Below are 19,874 nucleotides of genomic sequence, written 5' to 3'. Positions count from 1 at the left end.
TAAATTTCACTACTTTGTAAGGCAGCCTTTTTTTGTGCTTGAATATTTCTTAGCTCTGGGAATTCCTTCTTACTTTTATATAAGTCCTAATTACCTAATATGCTTATTCCTTTTTGCCACATTCTGTTCATTGTGCTAAACACCTCTCCATTTCCCCACCATTCACATTGGCTACCCATTTTCAGGCCTACTGTTTGTTCCCTCTTGTATCTTGAAGCAAGCAAAAGGTAGTAGTTTTTAAAATAAAAAGGAAATATAGAAATGATCATCTTTTATTTCTATAGCATTGTTTGTCCCATTTTAATTCTCCATTAACTAAAAGCAATTAAGGAGTATTTAAAGTGAGCAGAAAGCTGATAAAATTATCAAGAAAACTTTAAGAAAATTTTAAGTTCGTGCTTACAATGGAAACAAGAATTTTCTTAATTTGAATAGATACATAGCATTGAAGACAAATGGAAGAATTTTCATCATCTGAGGAACTATTAAAGATTTATCAATTAATTTTGTTTCACTTTTCAGATTACCTTAGATGTATTGGCTGATATGGGTCATGAAGAGTTGAAAGAAATAGGCATCAATGCATATGGACACCGCCATAAACTAATCAAAGGAGTAGAAAGACTCTTAGGTGGACAACAAGGTAAGCTATTCAGAAAAAGTTAATTTCAGATATTTGTGATACAAGATAAATGTCAGGGCTGGCGTCTGAACTCAGGTGGTCTGATCCCAGAGCTCATGTGTTCGACTGCCTTCCCCATCCCACCTACTGGCTTTGCTCTCCCTCTAATTGCTCTAGTTGGAATTGAGTCAATTTTCCCTCGCTCACAAACTTTATATCTTAAATGTCTCCAGAATCTACACTTCTGTCCTTTTCCACTGCTGTGACCTAATCCAAGTCACCATCATCTCTCTTCTGGAATATCACAACCACCTTCCAGCTTATCTTCTTCGGCCTTCACCTTCTCCTCCCTTCCGTACCTTCCCTGCAGTGTTACCAGAAGATTCCTTCCAACATGACTGGGATCATATCATTCATTGCTTAAAACCCTTCAACAGAATCCTGTTACTTTTAGGATAAAGTCAGACATTTACAACATGACTTTTCATAGTCTGACCTCCTCTCTTTCCTCACCTTGAACCTTTCTCCCTCCCTTACACCTGTCAGCTCTGTCTTTTGCCATCACACTTTGCTGTTGCAAGCCTCCTATCTTTGTTCTTTGTATGCCTCCGTGTTTATCATTTCTCTGTTTGTTAGAAGTGCTTTCACTATAGGAAAGCAAGAGGAGAGAAAAGAAATAACTGGAATTAGTCTGCAGAATTAATACAATTGCAAGAATGACATGAAAATAAACGTTAGTGATTTTGATTTTGAGTCTTTTTTATTTATCTGTATTAAAGGAACAAGGATAATGAAATTAATAATAATAATGCATTTTAAACTTATTATGAGTGACCATTTCAAGCCATATCTCAGAGTTCTCAGAAAAGGATAATTCTTATATTTTAGACCTGAATACATTATAATTACAGTGTGTTTCTCTTTTGTATCAAACATAACTTCATGAATGTTCATGATTAAATTTAGTTAGACAAGTAATTGTTGAACCCTGCTGTGTGTACAAGGAACTCTTTAAGAACAGATAAAATTGATCCCCAAACATATCTCCATTATTTCACATGTCTTTGGATATACTTGATTTATATAATTGTACATATTAGGTTCAAAATGCAAATAGTTTAGACTTCTTCCAAAATATCAATTACTTATGACAAAGTTTTCCCTAAAACAGAACCTGCATAGTGTGGACTCCTGTTAACTGTGTTAACTTTTCTTTCCTGCAGGCACCAACCCTTATTTGACTTTTCACTGTGTTAATCAGGGAACTATTTTGCTGGATCTTGCTCCAGAGGATAAGGAATATCAGTCAGTAGAAGAAGAGGTAATGTACATCAGAATTTTTAGTTATCTTTTCCTGAAACCTATTTTTCCAGGAGATTAGGTAAGCTTGTCTCACTTTGACTTACTTACACTTGCCTATGTATTATTCTGTCTCCCATAGCCATTGTGGTGGAATATTGCCAAAATAAGAATAGGACTATGGATTAGAACTCTGCCACATGGCTTCACATCGTGAACCTAGGGTTTCCAGTGAATGGTTCTGATGTGTCTTTTTATTCTGTAGACTTTCTTGAAACCCATGTAAGTAAGGACCCTATTAGGACTATTTTTTTATATTGCTGAAATGCTACCTAAAAATGATATGGAGTAAGGAAGGATCTTGCCTCCTAGATAGCAAATATATTTTCAACTTGATTTTTATGTAGTGTTACAGAACATGATTATAAAATAATATGCCTAATTTTCACATATGCATAGAAAGTATGCCTCATGACTGGAGTCACCTTTCATTTCTTCAGTCACAATGATTTTAAAAGCACCATAGTAAGGCAGTTTGTCCGAACCTGCTGGTAGAAGGGTGCCATAGAGATTCCCTTTCTACCAGTGGCTTCTGCCTCGCTCTGACACAGAATAAACAAGGTGCCTAATAGCATTATTTTGCATGGAAAGTCATGCCTACATTTTTTTTTTCTTCTTTTTAATTAGTGCTCCTGTTATTCCTATTCTGGAAACTCAGGACATTACCTTAGGCTAGTATTTCAGCTCATCCTGAGCCAGTTCTTCAGGAAAGCATCATGTTTCCTAGTGTCTTACTGCCTAATCTCCTAGTAGTTAATTCATTCTGATAATAATGTCAAAATGTGGTAAATAACTTCAGAAATGGAGTGGTGAGTTAGAGAACTAACTCTTTGAGTCAGTTCTATGAGAAATTTAGGTGTTCAAAACATGTTACTTTTCTATAATAATTCTTTTTAACTTGGAAAGTAGAAGAAGGATGACTAGTATTGAGAAGAAAGTTATTCCACTTAGTTACATGTGATATTCAACTTCCCCTGATCTGTAGAATATAGGATATTTCACCTAAAAAACAAAAATTATTGATTTCTAAAAAATTCTTTTATTTTTAGCATTTGTCCAGTAAAATATTAATAGAATATGAGAAGTTTTAGTTTGACTTAGTTACAATGTTGCTTCCATTCTCAATAACATTAAATAGTCATGTTGGTGACTTAATGTGATGTTTTGTTTCCCCATTGTGTTTACTGAAAAATCTTTCAAAGCTTTCATTTAAAAAGGAAAAGAAAATGTAGCTGTTTAATATTTATGTTTATGATTATTTTCTCACCAGAAATATTTATCTATTAAACTTGTTGATCAATTTATAGTGGACTCATATTTATTTATAAGTGCTAAATGTTAGACTCATCAGTGAAGCAATGTGATAGAATTGAAATGTTGACAACAACAGAGTATCTTTAGAATATACACTGGCATATTTTTGAAAGTTATTTTATTTTATTCTGTAGATGCAAAGTACGATTCGAGAACACAGAGATGGTGGTAATGCCGGCGGCATCTTCAATAGATACAATGTCATTCGAGTAAGTTTTTAAAATTTCAGGATGAAAATTGGATTGCAAGGCTTTCTGAAAAGCAAATATAAACAATGATTAAAATTGGTTTTTAAAGTCATGTTTTCAAATCAAGGATGATCATTCACCTGTTGCCCTGCAGTCACGTGTCACCCTCCTCACTACGATACAGTCTTAACCCTCATTAGAAGTCAGGACACCCAGGAAACATCAAAGCTACACATAGAAGGCTAGGTCAGCTGATATTGGTGATGCAGATATGGTGATGAGACTCCCTGCTCATCCATCAATTCAGACCATAGCTGACAGTCATTTTTATCATCATTTCAAAGTAGCAATAAAGGCCTGGATTTTCCCATCTAATTGAGTCAGTGATTATATCAGAATGCATATATCTCCTCATCACAGTTTCTTAATTAGTAATATGGAATAAATGACTGCTATATGCTTTTTTCCAAAGGGATATCATGAAGATGAATAAAGCCTGTTGAGAATCGATTTAATCCTTAGGGTTAATAGACCTGTGGAAGTTATGTCAGTGCTCATCAGAATTACCCAGGGAGCTTTTTGCAAAATACATATTGACAGGCCCCTGTATCCTAACATTCAATAAGTCTGGGGAGAAGTCTAGAAATAATCTCTTCCCTCCTTCTCCTTTTTTTTTAAAAGGTATCTTTATTTTTGAAAGTATTACAGATATGCCCTTTTCCTCCTTTTTTCATTTTTCCTTTCTTTTTTCCTCCTCTTCCTCAGGTAGCTCTGAGGTATAGCCAGGTCTAGTGCAGAATAACAAACAAAAACCATACCTAAAAATTATGTCACTAAATAGGCCCAGAGTCATAGAAGCATGAACAGACTGTTGAACCTCAGAGGGAAGGCAGAGGAGGGTGGGTGGGAAGAGATCAACCAATGAATTTGTTTGCATAATCTGTGGATACAGACAATGGGGCATTAAGGGCCTACGGGGGGAGGGGATGGCAGGAGCAAGCTTAAGAAGTTAATGGCGGGGGGTGGGGGAGGGAGGAGGACCAAGGTAATACTTTCAACAATAAAGATTTTTTTAAAAAAGTATGTCACTTAAAACCAGGTTATCAACTGAATTACACTAACCTGGCATCTTTATCGTCCTATATAATAAAGAGCTAATATGCTGATTAGACCGAACAGCAGAACAACCATCTGGAAGACCTTCCAGATGACCTTCTGGACGAAGCCGGGGCTGCGAGGGCCGAGCCCCTTTCACGAATTTCGTGTATCGGGCCTCTAGTTTTTTAATGATGTTTTAAGCAAACAAAACAAATATTGGACCTTCCTCTAGGAAAACCTACTTTTAATTTAAATCATAAACTGCCAATTAATGTACATTACACTCAATGGCTTCTTTCTTCCTTATCCTTAAAGATTCAAAAAGTTGTCAACAAGAAACTGAGGGAACGATTCTGTCACAGACAAAAAGAAGTGTCTGAAGAGAATCACAACCATCACAATGAGCGCATGTTATTTCATGGTGAGTACCACACCAGTAATTACAGACATCCCTCGGGCTTTCACAGATCCCAGCAGAATGAAAAGCCTGTGTTACTGACTATATTCATCTTATGTAAAAACTAGGGGCCTGGTGCACAAAATTCATGCACTGGGGCGGTGGGGGGGGTGTCCCTCAGCCAAGCCTGCCCCCTCTCACAGACTGGGAGCCCTCAGGGGATGTCCTACTGACAGCTTAGGCCCACTCCCCGTGGACCGCAGTCTGGCTTCCCTCTGTGGGAGGCGACCGGGCTGATCAGGGGAAGGCGCCAGCCCCATCACCCCGCTGCTGCGGCCACTGCCGGCCACCACAGCTGCCAAGGTGTTTTCATCAACACAGACTCCAGTCCCTTCACCATGAAAAAATTACAACTTAATTTAGGCATTTTCAAGATGTGTCTTTCATAGGATATGACATTTCTTTCTTTTTTTTTTTTTTATCCTCACCTGAGGATATGTTTCCATTGATTTTTAGAGAGTTTGGAAGAGAGAGGGAGAGACAGAGAGAAACATCAATGTGAAAGGGACACTTTGATTGGTTGCCTCCTGCATGAGCCCTGACCTGGGCTCTGCCCAGGAAGGAGCCTGTAACCTAGGTACATGCCCTTGATCAGAATCAAACCCGGATCCTGCGGTTGGCAGGCCGAGGCTCTATCCACCGAGCCAAACCAGCTAGGGCAGGATATGACATTTCTTAGCCCCTCCATCAGTGGACCTTCGTTTTTTCCTCCATGAGTGTGGTAAAAAAACCCTAGATCACCTTCTTGGATTCTTATTACCCAAGTTACCAAGAACACTGTAAGTGGCGACTTACAGGGAGCTTAGCCAATGAGCGGTCAGAAAAGGTGTTTACGCTTGAACTGGTTTGGCTCAGTGGATAGAGCGTCAGCCTGCAGACTGAAGGGTCCTAGGTTTGATTCCTGTTAAGGGCATGTACCCTGGTTGGGGGCACATCCCCAGTGGTTAGTGTGCAGGAGGCAACTGATAGATGTTTCTCTCCCATCGATGTTTCGGACTGTCTATCTCTCTCCCCTCTTCTCTGTAAAAAATCAATAAAATATATTTTTTTAAAAAAGAAAAGGTGTTTCCTCTGCAACTCATGCGCAGAGGATCCCCTGTGTTGTGTCCACTGGGCTAGGGGCGTGTCCCCACGGCCCGGGGGGGGGCACGCCCCCAAGGCCGGCAGCCATCCCCACATTGTGGGTGCTGGGCTGGGGGCATGGACCTGGGCCACCGCTTGGCGCCGGCGCATGCACAAGCAGCTGGGGGCAGGGCGGGAACATCCACTGCATCACCATGGCGACGTGGCAGATGTTCCTGCCCCACCCCCAGTGCTTCTGGGACCCCAGCTGCTCAGAGCCTACACGTGGGCCTACAGGCTAGGAGCGGTCTTTGTTGTGTTAATTTGCATGCTCACTCCTGATTGGCTGGTGGCATTGCGGAGGTACGATCAATTTGTATCTTTCTCTTTTATTAGTGTAGATGGTTCTTTTTTTGTTTTTTTCCCAAATAACTACATGCAATTCTAGCTTTCTAATGCATTACATTCTTATACGGGCTTTTTAAGGCGTATACAATGAAAACAAATTATATGAAATTTTTTCAGAACTTATATTACAAGTTGAGCCATGTAGAGAATGAAATATTTTTTTATTATGTTAGTAGTTTAGTATAATTGTTTTAGTTTATCAGATTATCTGTGTTTGCTTAAAGATTGGGTATAAAATAATCTATTTTCAAAGCTACATTGTACTTTGCTACCTAAAAATCTCATGCCATTTGTAGAATAATATCTTTGCTTGGTGAGCACTAGGGGTCCTTGATAAGATTCTAGTACATGATAATTTATGTGTAATAGACGTCTTACAAAATAAACTTTTCACTTATGTATTATTAATTACATAACATAAATCTGCCAAGTTTAAATAGTATGTAACTAATTGATACTCTAGAAAAGTGTCCAAAAACTAATTTTATTATCTTTATATAATTTTAGGTTCTCCTTTCATTAATGCCATTATTCATAAAGGGTTTGATGAGCGACATGCATACATAGGAGGAATGTTTGGTGCTGGGATTTATTTTGCTGAAAACTCCTCTAAAAGCAACCAGTATGTTTATGGGATTGGAGGAGGAACAGGCTGCCCCACGCACAAAGATCGGTCATGTTATATATGTCACAGGTGAGCATCTTGGCTTTCATGGAATGGTTGCTGTCCTCAGGTCATGAACATTTTCTCAGGCTATGCAGAAGCCACAGTTATTCTCAGTCTTAGTCCTAATGAATCAGACAGGTTGGAAATTGGGTAGGAATAGTTGATCAGCCAACCCTAAGAGGAGCAATGATAATGGGGCTGATATTAGTGGTGATAAAACCAGATATAGGTCAACCAATCATAGATTACAATGAACCTCCCTCCATCTTGGCTTCTTCCCTGGGCTTCACATTTCTTGCTTCAGAATCAACAAGAAAAGGGTCAGAATTATTTCTTTAGGACAAAGAACCTTTAGCTCTGACTAGAGAGTCATGTTGAACTAAGACACACAACTTCTATAAACAAGTAGAACCTTTAATGTGCTTCTAATATTGCTAATAATGTCTTAAGGCAGGATATATAATTGGCCTTTAAAAGTCCAACTTCAGAATATTAACTTTAGAACTATTAAACAAATGAATATTAGCTTTTTAAATAGGACTTTAAAGCTCAGAAATTGGAGAGAATAATAGTATATTCTTTCTAAAGTCAGTGAAAGAAAATTTTTCTTCTCTATTCCCTTCCCTACCCCCTTCCATGCCAATAGAAAATATACAAGGAATTGTACTTTACAGAGATTGCAGTTTGTTACATTTCTCTTTAAAGTAATCAAATATATTTATTTTTGCAAAGTTGGGTTAGTAAGAAATCTTGTAATTCAGTTAAAACCTCAAAAAAGACCCATATAACCTTGAAATTCATTATAATTGTTGACCTTAAAACGTACCACTCTCAGTTACATTGAAACAAATTGTAGTGGTCAGCAGTTCTAAGATGCATGCCATATATACAGAAAGAAATTTCTTTTCATTAGTCTGCTGTGATTGGTAACACACAAAATTTCCCAAGATTATGTAACACGCAAAAATTTCTCTTTGTTGCTTCAAACCTAACTCTTCTGGAACCAAAATAAACAATAAAAGTGAACCTAGGCCCTAGCTGGTTTGGCTCAATGGATAGAGCGTCGGCTTGCGGACTGAAGGGTCCCAGGTTCGATTCCGGTCAAGGGCACATGCCCAGGTTGCGGGCTTGATTCCCAATAGGGGGCATGCAAGAGCCAATCAATGATTCTCTCTCATCATTGATGTTTCTATCTCTCTCCTTTCCTCTCTGAAATAAATAAAAATGTGTGGTTTTTTTTTAAAAGTGAACCTAGATGAGTATGAACAGTCATTCATTAAAATTAGAAACACGGTTTTTGTCTTAGCCAGGATTCCCTAGAAACAGCCTGAAGCGAAAGTTTATTCGCCAGCACTTCCTTGGAAGTGCAATCCCAGGGAAGCAGGAATGAGAGCACAAAAAGAAGTGAGGTCCAGGAGAAGGCAGGATAGACAGGCTCATCGGGAGCTGGGCACAGTTTCAGGACGAGTGTAATTGGTTGCTCAGGCCAGGAGACATCTTCAGAGAAGCCGTATGAACTAAAGCATCTCAGAACAGAACATGGTGGGAGAAGAGAGACGAATTTATCTGCTGGCTCCTGTCTTGCACAGGTCAACATTTGCTCCACAGGCCTTTGGTAATCCCTTCAAGCCCCATTTTGGGTTGCTGCATCTGTGGAATGCAGGACAATGCACAAGGCAAGCGGGTGAGTACAGGCTGGAGCTGTTACTCCCCACCTGTGCACTACCCCCTGCAGCCCAGTGGGCCGCTGGGCAGATCCTGCTGCTTCTCCTACCTCCGCAGCAAAGTGAAGCCCTGGGGCAGGAAGCAGAAGGTAGCAGGCAAGCCTGTCAGGTCAGGCTTTGTGTGACATATGGACTGGGAGTGGCCATGGCACTGGGCCCAGCTGGCCTAGTGGGCAGAGCCCAGTGATACCATGATGCCGCCAATATTGGGTATGGAGCTCAGAAAGCCTCCCTCTCATGGTGGTGAAAACCCTTTCTCTGGGTCCAAGAGAATGCAGTTGCAACCAAGCCAGCATCCCAGAGGGTCATCAGTAGCATCACACTAAAACAGCCAGCTAGGAAGAACCCAGTTATACTAAGTATGGCACAATGTTTAATTGACTGAAAGTAATATCTTTGATCAGTCATATTGCAAAGATCAGACTTCTTTACTAAAAAACTATTTGAAGGATAACTACTTACGTTTAACAGTGTGACCATTCTTACTGTTTAATTTAAATGTTGTTTATATTAAGTGTTGGTGAACTTTAATGGGCCACATATGATTCCTATCACAATGACTCAACTCTGCCCTTATAGTGCAAAAGCAGCCATAGACAATATGTACATGAGTGTGTGGCTGTGATCCAATAAAATTTTATTTACAAAAACAGGTAGCAGACTGAATTTGGCGCATGGGTCATAGTTTGCCAACCTTTCTTCTCCTCTATAATATTTAACATCTGCTCCAATTCATGTTTTGCCCAGGTAGTGTAATTGTCAGCCTTGTGTTTAAGCAAGTATTTTTTTTAATATGAACCACTCTTACTGTTATTTATCTCATCCCAGTTTTTACTTTTTCACAATGAGTAAAACCAAATCTTAACTTCAGTTGCTGCTGTCATTTGCTTATTTTCTTCACTTTATTCCTACCATTCCATACAAACACTTGGTTTTCACTAGTATTTTTCCTTTTCCACTAGTCAAAACATGCCAGGTATTTTTTATGTTTGATTTCTAAACCACAACAAAACTACTTTAAACTTCAAGGGTAACTATTGAGCCTACTCTTTATGATAAATCAGTGTGTCAAATCTCATCCTTTTTCTACTCATAAATATGAAAGGGACATTTAAGTTAGCTTGTTGCCTTGTGTTAAAATTTTTTTTTAATCAATAAACCTAACAATTATATTTCAAGATTTAAAGCTTCCTTCAATGCATTGCTTTCACCTTTCCTTTAGACAAATGCTTTTCTGTCGAGTGACCCTTGGAAAATCCTTTCTGCAATTCAGCACCATGAAAATGGCTCATGCCCCTCCAGGACATCACTCAGTCATTGGGAGACCAAGTGTGAACGGGCTGGCGTATGCCGAATATGTCATCTACAGAGGAGAACAGGTATGTTACTCATCAGATGAGCATACACAGTTACTAAACATGACAATACAGTATATTTAGACCAGGTAAGAGTTAAAGAAAGCCATTTAATAAAACACCTACCTCATAGTCTGATAGCATTAGTTGCTTCAGGTCATGAATGAAGATATCAAAATTCTTTTGGCATCAGCTTTACACACAGAACCCATCAGTCACCTGTCAGCCAAGTAACATTGTGAAGAGGGCAGAATAGGAACAAGGTGAGCCTGGAACATCTAGAATGCCAGAAAGTAATGAAGTGCTCAAAAAAATCATGGGGCCCTAGCCGGTTTGGCTCAGTGGATAGAGGGTCAGCCTGTGGACTGAAGGGTCCCGGGTTCGATTCCTGTCACGGGCACATGCCCGGGTTGCAGGCTCAATCCCCAGTAGATGAGGCAAGAATCATCGATGGATCCTAAATCTAGGGGATTTTAACCAGGAGAAGGATATCTACATGGTCTTTGTTAGAAAAGAGAAAAAAAAATCATAGTAATTATACATGGGGGCGGGGGCGGGGGCGAAGGGGCATACCTGACCAGATCAGAATTAACATCACCAATGAGGGACAGATAGAGTGTGCTTCTAGGTGTGACATTCTGAGATGGGCACATCATTCGTACAGTATTCCAGCCAAAAATGCATAACCTCATCTAATCAAAATGAGGAGTGTTCTATTAATAAAAAATGTTGAAGACTGATTCTTCAAAAACATCAGTGTTATAAAAGACAAAGAAAGGCTTTGAAAACTTTCTAGATTAAATGAAACCCAAGAGACAGAACAACTAACTTAATGTTCTGCCCCCAAATTAGATCAGCAAACAAAATTGGAATGTGAGTGGTAGATAGAAGTCTAGCAATATAAAATTATTTTTTGTTTTTTTAAGTTTATCTTTATTATTAAAAGTATTACAGATATTCCTTTTTTCTTCATTGATCCCTCTAGCCAACTCCCCGCCCCAGGCCTTCACCACACCATTGTCCATGTCCATGAGTTATGCATATATGCATATAAGTTCTTTGGTTAATTCTTCCCACCCACCCCCAGCTATGTAAGAGAATCTCTCTCTTCTTAGGGAATAAATACTGGCTTACTTAGGGATGAAGAACCATGAAAATACATATAACTTACTCTCAAATGGTTCAGAAAAGAAATGTGTCTGTGTGTCTGTCTATCTGTCTGCCTGGTATATACAGAGATAGGAGGAAGTGTACATAATAAAGCAGATGGGATATATAAAACCTTGACAATAAATGGATATGGGTAAAGGGTATACAGTTGCTTGGGGTACCATTTTCATTTTTACAACTTAATGTGTAAGTTTGCAGTTGTTTCCAAATAAAAAAGGTTTAAAAGCTACCAAAGATTAAGTTTGTCAAAGTTTTGTTTATTAGAAACTCCAGACTTCTAGAGAAAATACTTTCACTTTGACTCAGTAATTCCAATTCTAAAAATTTGTATTAATATAATCAGTGATGGTCGCAAAAAAACCTGTGGTGCCCATCACTGTCTAATCACAATGAAAAATGTAAACCTAAGCATTCAACAAAAATAAAATTTCATAAATGTGATTATATTTTTATGCCTATGACTTTAAAAATGCATTTGTGTGACAGATATAAATAAGTAATTTCAGTTTTATTTTACCATATACTTTTCAATATTTTATGTTATTAGTGTAAATATCATTTCTTTCATATTTGGATGGCTTTAAAATTATCTTCAAACTGTTGCCTCTACATTGGTGACTCAACATATCTCCCCCTTTCTCCTTATAGATCAGTGGGTTACATCATCATCTGTGATGAATTTGAAATTGGTTCAGCAGAGTTATTCTTTCATCTAACAAACTTGTATTGAACACATGCTATATTGAGCACTGTGCTAGGTGAGGTGAACAAGGGTTTTCTTATTTAAGGCACCTGGCTCTCTAATGAGGGAGGAATGCAGTGTAACCAATGTACAGTATTCAAAGTACACATAACATTTTAACAATTGCTAGATTGTAGGATTTGGAAGTTTATATACAGATATATAGGTGGATCTCCTCTTTCGGGCACCTGTTAATGGAATTGCCTTTGTAGACTTTGATCATATGTAGTAGAATATTGGTTTGGATCAACAGCCTCTGAGGCTTTCACATCAAGTAAGGCTTTACTACTGTAGCTGCCAAAAGGGTGACCTTTTTCCTTCCTGTCCTTCAGGCATACCCAGAGTATCTCATCACGTACCAGATCATGAAGCCGGAAGCCCCTTCACAGACTGCAACCGCCGCAGAGCAGAAGACCTAGTGAATGCCCACTGGTAAAGCCAGATCAGATTTAAACCTAGGACTGGACTCAGATGGACTGTTTCCAACAAAACCAATATTCTATAAATCCCTGACAGCCTAGGAAAGCTGTTGGTCATTATGAAGCATTGCTATAGTGATGGATATAGTATGAGTAACTGATACATACTCAACTGCTGCTGTTCCCTTTGAGGAAATGTTTACAGGGGCGGCCTTTTAATATATCTCAGGCTCACTTTCATTGCAGTTATCCATTTCTAAAATAAGATTGCTTTGATCTAGACTTGGAAATGGAAAAAAAGAAAACATAACCAGTACGTTCCCAAATGTTCACAATTCACACACTACATTTGCTTTGTTATATATGCCATTTATATAACAAGTACGCATACCCAGGCTCATTCTTAGTTTTTTCTAAACAGGCGTCATTGGCTTTTTTTTTTTTTTTTCTTACTTTGATAATGAGCTGGAGTCTTCTTGATGATATTTTGCACAAAGTCTCACTGACTAAAATCATTAGCAATGCAACCTAAGCTTCTGGCTGAGCAAGACTAATCTCCACTTTTTTTTCACTTTGATTTATTTTATATGTGTACTTCTTATAAACATAAATTGAGATGGAAAGGGAAATATCAGGTTTCAGTCCTTTTATTGATTGGCCAGTCTTACAAGGGAAAGGCACAAGCATCAGCCTGGCTTGGAGCTCCCAACGTGAGAGAATCAGAGGATGAGAGCCTGCTGTCTCCAGTACAAGCCTGCTTCAGAGGCATCAGGACCTGCTGGGGCCCACCGGAGCGCAGCCAGGGAGGGGGCGCTGCCATCAAGCCTGGAGGTGAGACAACCAGGGCGGGCTGGGAAGGAGAAGCCGCTTCCGTGCGAGGAGCCTGTGGTTCTGTGCTGTTGAAGCAGAAAGGGACTGCGGGACGCCTCCAAGAAAAAATCCTCTCATTTAATCCGCACCACCAGAATCGCTGCCCCAGAACAGCTGCCTTATCCAAATTCAGTCAAAATGTACTCATTCGAGTCACAGAAATATCACTTACTGTTTCTCTATGTTAGAAAGCTAGGGTTTAAATCCTGTTTAGCAGATAAATAGGCACAAATGCAAGGACTTTTTTATTTACTCAAGATTTGGCACTTATTTTGAGTGAGGTTCTTCAGATAGCTTAGATAGGTCCCTGCACTAAATTTTAGAATGGTATCTTCAAACATCTTAATAGACAAGGAGAACAAAAACTTGAAACCAAAGCGCTTTCAGTTATTTTCTTAATGAAGATGGAGAAATACCATACTGTTACTTCATGAAGTTACTAATTTAATCAACATTTGCTAAGTGCACATAGACACTTGTAAAAAATTAGTGCAGTTCTTACGCTCGCCCTTTTCACTTAACTGAACATCGAATAAGTGCATTGGTTTATTACTTTCACATGCTGTGCACCTACTCAGCTTTGAAGCAAAGTAATATGTGGTAAAGAAAAGGAAAAACAGGATGGCACAAAATTGCCATTCCAACTTGAAGTCCTGAAAACTAATTTGTTTTTAAATGCAGGCTGATTTAGCTGTGACCTCATTTAATCGCCTAAAGCAAAATAAGTTACATGCAAAATTCCTACAATAGGCTCTTAAAATATACATTTCACTTTCTCTCTGGCCTAGGCACTGGGCATTAGTTTGAGTTTTCTAGCTCAAAATTAAATCAAGAATTAGCCTCCGTTTTTGCTTCTGATGAAGTTTCCGTGGCCAGGCTGGGTGTGTGTGTCTCGGCTCCTTGTTTAATAGCACTAGAATTCCATATGGAGCTTTGAAGTCTGATACTCATTAAGAGGGCTTTCTCCCCCCTTTCCTTCCGTTTTGCTGTGTAACAATGGGTTGGTGAAATTGGCATCCGTGTAGTTTTCAGTAGCTGTGAAAGTGTGTATTACCTCCCCTCTTAGACATAGTTTAAAATGGTAAACACAGCTGTGATTTTTAGTTAAGTAAAAGGGTTAATATGGTACAGATACCAAAAGCTTTATAGCTTTTAAAAAAAGATAGGCCACTACCCGACTCTGGTTGTATGTCGTTTCCATCATGCTAACTGGATTAGTGGATGTGCCAGTTTTAAACTTCAGCCTTACACTTGAGAAGTTAAACTGTGGTTCAGTATTTAAACTGCCGATGTTATGTATCGTCTGTTCTGTGTGCCCAGTAAAGGTACCGTGTAAGGGAGACATTTGCAGTGCTTCTTGTCTTGTAATGATTCAAGTATATAGTAGTTCTTGGAAGAAGGTGTACAAATTATTCATCTGCTAAAGAGAATGGGTTCATTAACATCTCACAGGAACCAAATACATGTCTTCAAAACTTGAAAACCAAAGGTCATCATGAGTGTACTCAAATTAGCAAAAGTCAGTTACATTGGGATTCCCATCTAGAGCAGTGTGAAAAACCCTTTGGAATGTAAAAGCATGGGTTTGAACTAGGCTGAAGTCCACTGAGGTTCTTGTATACATACATACTATACAGAAACACTAACAAGTTGAGGACTTACAACATGGCCTCCCCTGAACTGGCCACTCTGTTACCCAAACTGAATGAGAGGGAGAATCTGGACACCATTAGCCCTACCGCAGTGCTGACATCAGTACTGGGCATGGCCAGCCTGGATGCTTGAGGCAGACAAGTTAAGTGCTCTGTGCTGGACTCTCTGTCCTTCTCCTTGGCCTACCCTTCCCCCCAGGCTGCTAGTCTGGAGTTATAGGTAGCTCCAGCAATTACCTTTGACTCCACTCATTTTCCTATCTTCATTTTGAATCTTGCAAAAGGAGACTGTACCTTTCTGTTTCCATATCACACCCAGACCCAGGTGTTCGGCCTGCTACTTCGTTAAACAAACGACAGTGTGGAACCCAGAGTTTTAATTCTCTGCAAAATAACAGCAGTACAACCAGGATTTTTACTTACCTTTTCCTTCTTGGAATTTAGAATTTCTAGCTTTTCAATAACATAAGTAGAATAAACATCATTAGGATGTTTCCATGAAACAGCATCCTTGTGTTCATTTGAGCTTGATGTTGGAGGCTAGACTAATTTCTCTCTGCTCTCAGTGCATTGATAGACATTGAGAAATGCCTGAATGTGGCAAATAAAGTAATATAGATTAATATTCTATTATTATAGCCTTTATTCAAAAAAACAAAACTTGTTGTACTCTGAAAGAACAGCATGAGAATGCAGTGAGCTGGCTAGGTTTTTCTGTTTCAGTACATCTCCCAATTGCACAATGGTTATTGGATGTCACGCACCTTCTTTTTAAACATGTGCACTCTCTGGATTTCTGTAAACTCTTTGAAACAGGAATGGTGTGTATTTTTAAGCACCTTTCCCCAGTGTGTCCAGACCCCATTTGTGTGATAATCTGTGATAAACTGCCTTACCAAAAAATGCCCATAGTGTGACAGTTTTCTTTTGGGCTAGTAAATTGCATAGTGAAAGAGATTTTAGTCATTCAGGAACACTAAAAACTGACATTAATACAGGGTTTCATGTGTCAGAAATTTATTTCAAGACTAAAATTAAACTTGTCTGATGTCAAGTCAGTGACAGAGGAATGAAAAGAAAGTAATTGTGAAGATAATGTTTGAGCTTTGGTTGGGCACATCTAGTATACAAGGAAATTTTTTTTTTTAAGCCACCCTTAAAGGTGAGGCTTCTTCAGACACTTTGTGGATTCTGAAATTAATATACAATTAAATATTTCTTAAGAAAGCCTTAACTACGGCAGAAACTTTTAAACCTTTTATATCCTAATAAAAAGTTGGAATTCTATTCTTGGTGTTTGAAAGATGTCAATGAGCCAGGTATGTAGGTATGTCTCTGTGTATCTCACACCTGTCAGGCTTATTTGATGAGGGTATATTTCATAGGTCATGCTCCCTTCCATGCAGAGAGCTGATATAATCAGCCCATTTCAATTTCTTTATGTCTGAAATCCTCCATTTGCCAAATCATCTGGTTCCTGCTATCCATCTTTTCAAACGGCTTTCTCATTCTCCAGAATTCAGATTGTTTTGTTATTTTTTTTTAGTCATCTGCCTGCCTATTTCTGCAAACAACCCTGAAAGCATTTGCAGAGAAGTGCAGTTAAACTCTGAGAGTGGAGTCCCTTACACACACACTCCTTGCCCCTTCCACGGTTCAGGATAAAAAAGCTGGAAAACACAACAGTAAAAATTAGAAAGGAACCAAAACCTGCAAGGCTAACAGCCTAGAGCTAGAGGATGACCTTGACTATATAACCCTTGTATTCATTACACAAAATATTTAAACTCTTCATGTGCATATATGCCTGCTTCTGCTTCCATTGTTTCAAGTTCATCCTGTCTCTGTGATAGTAGTGTTTGTCTTTGATACCTACAGACTAAAAGGTACTTTTTCAACAAGGTTTCTCAAAAACATTTACAAAATCAGCTGGGAGGAAATCTACAATGTTTCCCGGCAACCGCATTAGCATAGTACTTGTGTTTTCTCCTTGTGTCGTGGTCTGTGTGGTACCAGTGTAGTGACTCTGGTTCCCTGTTGGTATAGTTTTATTTTGTCTCTGTGTGACCCACTGTGGCAAGGGTTTCGGTCCCCTCCCCTTTCTTTTCTGCATTTGTCTATCTGTAGGATTGCCAGAGAGAATACAAGACATCCAGTTAAATTTGTATTTCAGGTAAATAATTTTTTAACTTACCTATGTTTGGTGCATTACTTGCCATTTATTTACAGTAAAAATATTCTTTCTTATTTATTTGAAATTCAAATTTAACTGAGCAGCCTGGTTTTTTGCTTTGTTGTGTTTTCTTTTACTAAATCTGGCAACCCTATCGATTTGGTCATGGAAGATGGCTTACAGCATGTAATTCTTCTAGTCTTCACTATCTTTCACGCAGAATGAAAGACCTTTTCTCCGTCCCCCTCTACTTTCCAAAAGAGGGCAGCGAGGAGCTAACCTGCCTGCGTGGTGGGTTCCTATTTAAGGCATCTTTATGATTATATTTAACCTGTAATTGTGCTTTGGCTAAATGTCTAACTTACAGTACTTGTAATTGTTTAATATTCAATAAAAACATTTTTCAAATATCCTGTATGTGGACAGCAGTTAGCTCTGAAGTGTTTTCATTTCCCTGCTTGCTCATTTCAACCTGACCAACCTTAACACAACTGACCTAAAACTGTCGGAACCCAAACAACCGTTTTCCCTCCTGACTTTCTGGTGTGGTCTGTGCTGGGAGTGCCTTATCCTCACCTCGAAGCGCATGCGGGAGTTACAGAAGTTCAGCGACCGCAGGACAAGCACATGTTGCTTTTAGAGATGTCTCTGCAACAGCGGCGCCCCGGCCAGACCTCGCACCAGTTCCCAGGGCGGATCAGAGGCCCTGCCCACCTCTGGTGCTCAGAGAGCCCCTCGCTCCACCTGCCTCCGGTGATGCTGAACATGAAATGCCACACACAGTGCCCGGCACACAGCACTGAGAAAATGGCTTCTTTTCTCCCCCCTCCTTTCTCCACACCTAGTGATTCACTAGATAGCAAATTGGAAGCTAGAATTTTATCCGATTTCTTTGCCAGAGGGATTGTCAGAGCCGCCAGGAGACATAAATTAAGTACTTGGAAGCACTGACAGCCCTGCAAATAACAGTAGCTCTCACTGAGCCCCTACAATGAACCAGGTGTGTCGTATACATTTCCTACCAACCGTGCAAAAACGGGTATTTTAATCCCCATTTTACAAATGAAGAAACTGGCACTAAATGGTGAAATAATTTCTTTCATATCCCAGAATTCTTCCCACTATAAACTAGGGTTCTGACTGATACACACCACCAAACCCTGACTGCGTATGGAGTGTGAGTGTTGAAACAGGAATGAGGACAGCGAGGTGCCGCTACTGCAAGGTTTTCTATCATCTGTGTCTGGTGAGATCAGATTCTAAATGCCACTGGACTCAGGTCCTCCCCTTGGGTTACTGCTGTGTTAGAAATAGAAATGGTCTGAACTGTGCATAAAAAGCAAATGGAATATGAATAAACAACTTGGAATATCAGCAACTTGGTTTGGTCATTGATGCAGAAGGATTCCAAGGGCCTGCTTTTATAGCTGAAACTCCTGTGGGTTGGAGGCACTGGGGGAAGTGTTTGTGGGGGGCAGGGAGAATGGTTATAAATCACTTGCTAGATTGGATGTATTTTCCACAGGAAATTACTTCCTAGGAAACGAAGTCCTATTACTATAAAGGGGCAGTGCTTCCTTGGGCAGCAAATTTTGAAGAACTGTTTTTGTTTGTGTGTGTGTGTGTATTTGTGTGTGTTTTTTTAATGTGTTTTTATTGATTTCTGAGAGAAGAAGGGAGATGGAGAGATAGAAACATCAATGATGAAAGAGAATCATTGATCAGCCGCCTCCCGCACACCCCCCACCAGGGATTAAGCCTGCAACCTGGGCATGTGCCCTGACCAGGAATCAAACCATGACCTCCTGGTTTATGGGTCAATGCTCAACCACTGCGCCACACTGGCCAGCTGAAGAACTGGTTTTGAATGATACTGCCCACATTGAGTGCCTGGTTGTTGTGGCCCAGTTCTCAGGTCAGGGCCAGCCCAGCATATTGTGGTGGCACTTGTGAACCTTTACTATTTGGCACTGTTCACTTCTCCCATAATTTTAGGGTCATCAGACAGTCCAATAGGCCTCCAGGCAGAAGGGAAACATGGTGCTACATTAGGAATAATTAAAGGTCATCTGTTCCCATTAAGTTGGGACTAGCTGCCAGGTTTTCTGGGTTGGCATCTACCCTGAAGATCTGGACTGAGCAACAGAAGTGGAGGGGAAGTGGGTTTATGTCTTCATTTGACTAATTTCCACCTGTCATCTGGCTAATAAAACAGCTCAGCTTAAGTAAGACAATATGTAGGTAACATTTTCATTTTGTTAATATGATTCTTCACATACTTTTCCTGGCCAGAAACTGATTTGTAAAGTAAGTCTGTTCATCTTGACTTTCCTAATCCTGCTTACATATCAGGAGTATGGGATACAAGGCATGGATGTGAATCATTGGCCATACGTAGGGGCTGAAGCTGTCAGGAAACCATGATGCCGTATGCCACTAAATTGCTTCACAACTCCAAGGAAATTCTGTGAAGGCTCTGTCTCTACTCTTATGTCTACCAAGTAGGAATACTATCTGCCTAATAGTTATTTAACAGGAATATTTGGAAGATGTACAAGGTGATGCCAATCAAATGCTATTGGGGTCCTAGAAGA

The 19,874-nt window shown here is 39.5% G+C and overlaps 1 protein-coding gene across 1 annotated transcript in view; it reads left to right on the top strand.

Moving 5' to 3' along the window:
• The window catches only part of TNKS (tankyrase), a 163,346-nt gene extending 145,656 nt beyond the window's left edge, over positions 1-17,690 (top strand). The window contains exons 21-27 of the mRNA XM_054720078.1: positions 523-643; positions 1,846-1,943; positions 3,430-3,504; positions 4,897-5,002; positions 7,016-7,202; positions 10,122-10,278; positions 12,499-17,690. Coding sequence (XP_054576053.1) covers positions 523-643; positions 1,846-1,943; positions 3,430-3,504; positions 4,897-5,002; positions 7,016-7,202; positions 10,122-10,278; positions 12,499-12,585 — 831 coding nt within the window. The 3' untranslated portion in view covers positions 12,586-17,690. The remainder of the gene's footprint in view (positions 1-522; positions 644-1,845; positions 1,944-3,429; positions 3,505-4,896; positions 5,003-7,015; positions 7,203-10,121; positions 10,279-12,498) is intronic.
• Positions 17,691-19,874: the final 2,184 nt, after the last annotated feature.

This window comes from Eptesicus fuscus, chromosome 8, assembly GCF_027574615.1.
Source record: "Eptesicus fuscus isolate TK198812 chromosome 8, DD_ASM_mEF_20220401, whole genome shotgun sequence".
Lineage (NCBI taxonomy): Eukaryota > Metazoa > Chordata > Mammalia > Chiroptera > Vespertilionidae > Eptesicus > Eptesicus fuscus.
Note: the sequence above shows the minus strand (reverse complement) of the source record. Positions and strands in the feature narration are given on the sequence as shown.